This window comes from Limulus polyphemus, unplaced genomic scaffold (genome assembly GCF_000517525.1).
Source record: "Limulus polyphemus unplaced genomic scaffold, Limulus_polyphemus-2.1.2 Scaffold1221, whole genome shotgun sequence".
In the NCBI taxonomy this organism is placed as follows: domain Eukaryota; kingdom Metazoa; phylum Arthropoda; class Merostomata; order Xiphosura; family Limulidae; genus Limulus; species Limulus polyphemus.
This window is the reverse complement of record NW_013666831.1, coordinates 291,145-299,661: the sequence shown is the minus strand read 5'-3', so window position 1 is coordinate 299,661 and position 8,517 is coordinate 291,145. Positions and strand designations below refer to the sequence as shown.

The following is an 8,517-nucleotide window of genomic DNA, read 5'->3' as shown; positions in this document are numbered from 1 at the left end:
CTAAAGTTTCTTCGGAAAGAATTTTTACGGAAAATTAACTAATGACCAGAGACGTAACAATATAGATAAAGGAATGGTCAACAGATTATTTAAGTTTGCTGATGACATTAAGTTCTTGGGTGTTGCTGGTATTGAGGAGCACTGGTGGATCCAGGAGGGGAAGACAAAGAGGGTCATGTCCTCTTCAATGAAAGTAAAAAAAAAATGTCCTGACAATTTTAGCCCACAAATAGGAAGTTTGTTAGTTTGATTTCTTGCAATGTGAAGTATAATTTCAAACCCCACTTATGAACATTTAGCATTGAAAGTATACAAGATGATTTTCGAGTAATTTTTAGGAACATTTCTTTATTCCAGATTACACAAAAGCATAGAGCTTCTGGAAGCATCCCTAAGGTGGGCCCTTGGACCCCACACTACAGTTGCTCGCATTCACTTTGGCACCATTTCTCTAAGATTTTTTCATACTTAATGGTGAGGATGGTAAGACTAGGAGACAGAAATATAAATTTTGGCAGGTTAGAAGTCATCTTCAGCTAAGACAGCTTTATTTTTCTAACAAGATGGTTTGCTTTTGGAATGGGGTGCCTTGAGAAGTGATGGATGTAGTTAATTTAAGGGACTTTATAGAAAAGCTTGATAAATAATTGAATCATAAGGGCTCGCTATGAGTTTTTAGTGCTTAATGTAATGGATAGGATGGCCTACATGGACTAAAAGATCCCTTGTTGTCCTTTAATATTATGTTATAACACGTACAAGTCAATTTTAAAGTAACATTCTTTTTAAATGACAACACCAACACCTGTAGCAAAATATCTTTGTTTTTGCAGCAAAAATAATTTTGGTTTAAATGGTGTATTATTTTTATTAATTAGGTAATATTTGATTTACTTGTATAATTGTAATAATTGAAAATAGTAATTATTGGAACACTGATTTTGATTAGTTGATTATTTTCATGAGTCATGACACTAATCGATTAAGCTGAAAAACTTTGAATTAATCGAAAATAATAATGAGAAATCATAATGATAATATTTTTATTATTTGGATAGTTGAAATTATTGAAAACATCAATTTTGATTTGTTGATTATTTTGTGACAATAATTGATTTAATCATAGTTTTGATTAATCAGTTATTTTACAGGATACTAATTGATGTGATCAATGGTCATTAGTAATTGATGTACTCACAACATTAGATCTTTTCAAACGTGATACTTTATCTTTGAGTATGAAAAAAAAGTTGTAATTCATTTTCATGTTTAAAGATATGTTTTAAACCATAGAGCTTATATTGATTTAAAAGTAATCTTTAAAAATGAAAATAAGTTGGAATTGTCATATGATTGTAAGACACTTGGATTTTTCTTGTACATATTGTGGTTTCTGTATTTACAAAAATTTCTCTAATAAAGTTCTGTGCAAGTTGGTTGTTCATTTGACGTGTTTTGTTGTTTATTGATAAACCATACCTAGGGGAATTAAATTCTTACACTTTGACTAAAATCTAAAATGTCACCTACAACAATTTATTGAGTAAATTTCTTTCCTTTTTACTTTACATACTATTACACCAACCTTTCCAATTCTTTACTCTTCTGCATAGCTTCTTTTTCCTTTCGCTCTTTTTCCACTTCTGCTTTCTTGTGTTTTTCTTTTTCTTGCTCTCGATGCAGTCCTCTTTCTTCCTGTTGCATTCTTTCTCGTTCTCTTTCTGCTTCTGCCTTCAAACCTCCCCAGGGAATGTGGTTAGTCCCTGCAGATATGGGTCCAAAGGTGTGGGAGTTTCTATGAATTTGGATCCATGGATCCTGTCCTGCTAAGCCAGAAACACTTGAAGTAGCTAACTCTCTACCACCAAGCCCTGCAATTATCATTTACACATAGAAAACTAAATATGAGTTAGAAAAATTAAATGTTTCAATCAACACTATGCAAACTACCAAGTACAAGTAATCTTAATTACTTCTTAATCCTCACTGGTAAACTTGAAATAAGAATTGATTTGTTATTATACTATAAATACCTATTTTATTAATTCATTTAAATGAATAATCTCAAGCCTATTAGAGAGAGAGAGAGAAGAGAAATAAATTGTTTGTTTGTTTTCAGATATTTGTGCAAAGCTTGTCAGGCAAACTCTGCACTAGCCACCCCCCAAGTTTGAACTGACAGACTAAAGGGAAGACAGCTAGTCAACATCAACTCTTAGGCTGTTCTTGCCTGACCGAATTGTAGGATTTATAATGCATTCAAACCCCAAAGTCCAGAGCATGATTTTGTTTTGTTTTTCAGCTAAATGGATGGGAATAATGGACCCACATAACCACAGTCTGGCACACTAACCTTTGGGCTGTGCTTGGCCCAAGATAAATAAAAGCAATTTAAGTATGCAGTATAATTTGGTTTTGAAAGATCATGCACTATGTCCATATTTTCATAAATAGCACTTAGAATCTTCATTGTGGCACTGGTGAAATTTTTATTCACCTAAAATCAAGTATGGTTCTTTATGCCCTTCAAACACTACAGATAGCTCAATGCAGCCTAACTTAAGCCACAAACATGTAATATACAATATTACAAAGTTTTCATTACAGTTGAGCTCCTTTACTATTACAAAAAATAATAAACCTTAAGATATTGTGGTCTACTATAAAAACATGTTTACAAAATTAGTGTATGTTACAGAAACTAACTTTTTAGATATAATATTAGCAATATTTAGTATGACAGATGAGATCAATACATTTCAAATCAAAAGTATTGTTACGTATCTGCTTGTTTGTTAATTTCCAGTAGAAATTATTTCTGAGAAACTTCAGGGATACAAGTCCTTTCTTGATTAAACCAGTTTATTCTTTCTCGATATAACTTTTAGTAATACACAGAATTTCTACAGTCACTTTAACTTAACAACTTGCTATAAACACATGCTATAAATCACAGTGATTCACACACTTTACTTACAGTGCATATTGTTTGCTTGACCCAATTAGCTATCTCTCCAATCCCCGATGGTTTTTCTCACCAGGCTTATATACTAAAAAAGAAGGCGTCTAGCAAACACTCGGACATTCGTGGGGTTCCTCGATAATTCGAGAAACTACAGCGTGCATGCTCCCACCGTCACGCGACTTCTGCTGTTGTAACAGTATCTTAATTAATTGTAACTAGCATGTGAGATAAATAACTTCTAGTTATGAAGAAGCGAGACAAATGATACAATTACAATATTGTGGCATGATGTCAATGCACTTACTCAATAAAGCAAACAAAGTAAAAGGAACAATGTAGTTTTGGTTAAATATACTTTTAACCAGAGAGTTCTTACTGGAACTCTATCTTTGAACCTATGTACAAGATGAGGGGTGAAATCAGGCATTGTTTTAAGAGAAAAAGTATCGTCTTATACACCAGGAAATACAGTATGGAATTTTCTTTATAACCTCTCTGTATTTAACTGCTTACTTTTAAAATTATTTTTTCATTCCAATTAATAATGTCTTTTTAATCTTTATCCATATAAATATTTATCTTAAACTATCTGATGAACATTTTGTTTTCATATTACTCTTGTAATATATCCATAACCATATCTCTAGTTCATTTCTCCCCTCTAATTATTTTATTTCTTATAATACTTTTTATCACCTCATTCCTGTATTTGTTTTAAATATACCTATACATGTAACACTCCTATTGAAAACTAACCTAAACATTTCTATGTTTTCATAGTAAGTTGGTAGAGTTATGATATTCCTGAAGATCACTAACTTTCACTCTTCCTATTTATTCTTCATTTATCCATGCTAACCCATTTGAAAGGGCTTAGGTTATAAACCTACTTGTTTTGTGATCTAGAAGAGTATTTATTATAAATACTTCTATGTCGTTTCCTAAATATTCAGTTTTTTTCTGTAAAGAAAAATATCTTTGTCAAAATAATTTTAAATAATGATAAATCTTGATACAAACCTAGAGGTCCAAGTTCAGGATAGGAGCTAGAAGGTCCACTCCCAAATGCTGAATAACCAGGACGACCAAAAGGTGAAACACCTACTCAAGAAATTGATATCTGTATCACTTGCAACGTATAAATACTACATAAGCAATAAACTAGCCGAGTTAATTATTGACACTCTTGCATTCTGCCCACACAAGCTAAACCTTTCTTAAGTGGATACTTTACCCAAACAAACCATCTCCAACCCTTTAACATAATTGCATTATTCTGTTACAGCTTATTGTATGCTAAGACATAAACCATGCAATGCTGCTGTCGTCAGAATGGTGTTTTCTACATTAAAACTTACTTGTCATAAACTATTAGTGTAACGGTTATTGTGGGTTACTATGTGTGTGTGTGTGTGTGTGTGTATATATATATATACACACACACACACGCACATATTATACATTTAATTTAAGAGCAAAAGGGACCTGTTGGTACTTCTAGGCCATCCCATCCACTAAGCTAAACTTAAACAATACAGTATAGAACACTCAAAGCCAACCCTTACCATTCAAATGTTTATTTAGCCTTTCCTTATATTAACTGTATCCACTACATATACATGTATATGACAATGAACAATAGAATCCAATAATAAATTTTTTGTATTGATGACAAGTGTTAAAACTGTGTTTTTATTTTCATCCAATATTATGAGGTACATAAGTATTCAAACAAATTGATAATTTTTTAATGGAAGATGCAATGCAACCACAGTTTAATAAAGAATTCTCTTTCCAGTAATATATACAGTTTCTGGAATATATATATAATTACAAAGTAAATTTTTTCAGACATTTCAAATTCACAAGACTTTCCATCTTATACAAGCTTTTCAAGTATCTGTATATAAATAATAGCCAAATGTCTGTCTATTACACTCTGTTTCTCCTGAACAGTTAATAGTAGAAAAAATTCTTCTTTTCAAGAGTACATTACAGGAAAATTGTATATTTCTTGCAATTCCTAAAATTTCTTTGCAATGTCAACATTGATACCTTAGTCTAAACAGTCAACCTGAGAAAAAAAATTATTAAGAACAAAACTCTTTCTTTTAGTGAGGTAATTTCACGAAAAAATGAGACTTCATCCATCGACTGATTGAAAGAAATATTTTGAAGATAGGAGCATCAATAGAAAAATACATAGAGAGGAAAGTGTTTGAGTATATATTTGATGTTGTTTGGTTTATATATGTTTTTATATATTTTTTATGTTGCTATTATATACATGCATGATTTTATAGAAATGACAAATATCAAAAACACCTATATTTTAACCCGTGATTTTGTCCTATACTATTTGTAGATGTAATTAGGGCACAATATAAATCCTTAATTTGAATTTTCATGTACATTACCTAATACAATATATTAAATACTGAATTTTCAAACTGTCATAATCCATTGTTGTTGTTGTTGTTTTTAAGAAGGAATGGGAGATTAACCTTTAATCTTGTTTTACAGCATTGAAACACTGATACATTCAATCAAGTGAGAAATTTGATGCTAAAACTCTCAAATTTACAATAGAAAGAGAACAAAGTATCAACCATAGATTTATTTTGTTATCCAGGTTTCTAAATGTAACAAACTATGATAATATCTGATAACAACAAATTCTACACCTCAGCCTAGACATTAAATTATGATACTAAGCTTACTGAGCATAATTACGTGCATTATAAGTTTTATAATTTTTTAATTTACCATAATAATATATATTTATCATAAGTAAAACTAAGATTCTGCTGTCATCTAGTTTGAAAATAATTATAATTAATGTGGAAAATTGAAGTGGAATAGTGGAACTTGAGTACCAGTAGATTTCAAGCTCAAAATCATATGGACACTTAACTGAAATCCTGATCTATTTCAAGATGTATATCCAAATGTAATTAAAAATGTTCACAAGTATGAAAATTATGAGTAACATACCTATATGTGGCACTGGACTAAGGAAACTGTTAGCATGTGATCCTTCATACAGTGACCTACTGTGACTGGAAACTAAAAAAAAGGTGTAGAAAAAACCAAAAATATATTAGTAACACCTAATAAGCATAATTATACACAGTGTAAGCCCCTTAATATGCTTTTCATCTTTCTAAAAATTAAACATACATTTAAATTAGAAACCAAAAAACAGTATAAAATAATGTCTCCCCTAAGTTTGCAGAAACAAAACTTCTTGTAAGCTTTACGTTTAAAACTTAAGATAGAACCATACTTTTTAAATCAAGTGTACCAAAATGACTAATTAGTTATTAGCTGATCATGAAAATAAGTATTTGACTAACAACTGAGTGGTATACCTGGTTTAGAGAAATAATGCCACAAAAGTAAACTACCCTATATAAAGAGATGGTTGGTGGTGCAAAAGAAGAGGCAGAGAAGCTTGACAAATACAACTACTCTTACTCATCAACTGCCTTACACTTCACTAAGTTGACATAGTCAAATTGAATGTTAAATAAACAGAATATAAATTAAACTAAATTAACTTAAGCAGAAGACAAATTGTGTTAAAATTAACATACACCACCTTAACACATTGTTAGCAAATGCAACAAAAGACCAAGACAAATATGCACCCGTCATGACAGGTATTGACCCTTTCAAAACTGACACAACTCTCTTCTTGAAAGCAATGATTCTAAGCTAATCTCTCACTCAAGGCAATCCTTGAAGATTATAGATACTGATTCCTGTTATAGAATAACATCAAGAGCTAAATTAGCACATGACTTGGATTGAATTTCTTGGTTCTAGGCTCTAAGTCAAAAAAATGTTTATAGTATATGATTAAAAATAAAAAAGTCTAGTATATGGTAGTTGCCAATCAGTAAAATTATCTGATTTAAAATTACTTCATCTTCAGTCAAATAGTTATTTATTTTAAATACGTTAAGCAGTTTTTCATGACAGCAACAAATAATAAAAAAACAAAACTAACACAATAAAAACTAAACAGCTATAATATTAGTAACTGAACAATGGTGAACATAAATACTATGACATTGAGGAAAGCAAGAAGTTGAGTAAAGATTACATTATGTTGATAGTATTGAGGGTAAACAAAATAATCCTTACCAGAAGTTGGCAGTAGTGAAGAAGCAAATGGAGAGAATTCATGTGGTCGAGCCAAGGAAGGAAGTAAATGAGTAGGAGGTCGTAAAAGATCAGAAGGAAGTTTACCACTAGAGCCATGTTGCTGGTGGTTGTAGATTTCCCAGGCAATTCGTACATGCATGGCACACCACCTGCCTGATTTCTTTTGAAAGAATCCAAACAACAAATTATGATAAAACTTCTTCATACTTCTAAAACCTAATTACCAATTGCTCAGTTACAATATTTTGTAGTAGAACATGTTTGTGTTTATACATTTATCTCTGTCATGTTTTCAGACACAAACTAATCATCTGGACAATGTGAATAAAGTACCCAAACAGATAAATCTTGTGCTTTGAACCTAAACAATGTTGCACCTTTTTTTTCTAGTGAAACTTTATTCTAACTCATTCAAGGCATACTAATACAACTGATCTTTATAAATTACCAACATTTTTTAAAAATAAACAATAAGCTAATAACCATTTACTACTTGTGATGCATTTAAAAAGAATTAACCTTTGGAAAAAGAATAAAACTACAGAACACACAGTTGCTCTGTATCAAGTATCTATCTTAATAATCTTATTATTTACTATGGCCTCCTGTGAATCAAAACAAAGCTGTGTTTTTCTTAAGCAACTTTACTAATAACAGTTGTATGAACATGTGAAGGTCACACAGTTAAGATTTCACCTTCTACTTAATAATTTAAACATCATGATCAAAAGAAGCACATGTTGATAAGGTATAACTGACAAGCTGATGACAAAGTGTGCAGAAACCATTATGATTTTTACTAGATTTGATAATATCAGAGAAAGAGCTTTACAGAAAATAATGATTTTTAATTCTTTACTTTAAGATAATGTGTATCTCCATAAATGTATGACAACATTTTGTTATCTATGTATCTTTACTAAGAAGAATCCATCATGTACCTCAAAACAGTGGATATATATAAAGCAGCATTTGTTAATTAATGTGCAGGAAAGTGCAAGTGTATTTCAATTCACAACTGATTAAACAGGGCTGTGAATTTAAACTTCATAAAAGTCGTTTTGGTTGTAATAATAGATTTTCCATAATTTAGGTACACAGATTTCAAAAATAATAATACTTTTTTTCTATCATGTAAGGATTTTTTACAAATCAGGAAGAAAAACAACAACACTTACTTAGATCAAATTATTATTTCATTCACCACAATAAATTTTTTTATAATTATGTTTGTTAACAAAAACACAAACAAACTGAATAAAAGAGGAAGAACATTGATGTCAAACAAATAGACATCCTCATTCACCTTCATTCTTTTGTGTAAATTTACATCTTTTAGTCTAAAAACTATGTGTTGTGGTCTTTCTTTATGTATTATGTCT

The 8,517-nt window shown here is 30.6% G+C and overlaps 1 protein-coding gene across 1 annotated transcript in view; it reads right to left on the bottom strand.

Annotated features, from left to right (window-relative positions):
• The window catches only part of LOC106462671, a 285,178-nt gene that overhangs the window by 8,746 nt on the left and 267,915 nt on the right, over positions 1-8,517 (bottom strand). The window contains exons 11-14 of the mRNA XM_022389990.1: positions 7,115-7,295; positions 5,960-6,031; positions 3,986-4,066; positions 1,586-1,871 (exon numbers count right to left, since the gene is read on the bottom strand). Coding sequence (XP_022245698.1) covers positions 1,586-1,871; positions 3,986-4,066; positions 5,960-6,031; positions 7,115-7,295 — 620 coding nt within the window. The remainder of the gene's footprint in view (positions 1-1,585; positions 1,872-3,985; positions 4,067-5,959; positions 6,032-7,114; positions 7,296-8,517) is intronic.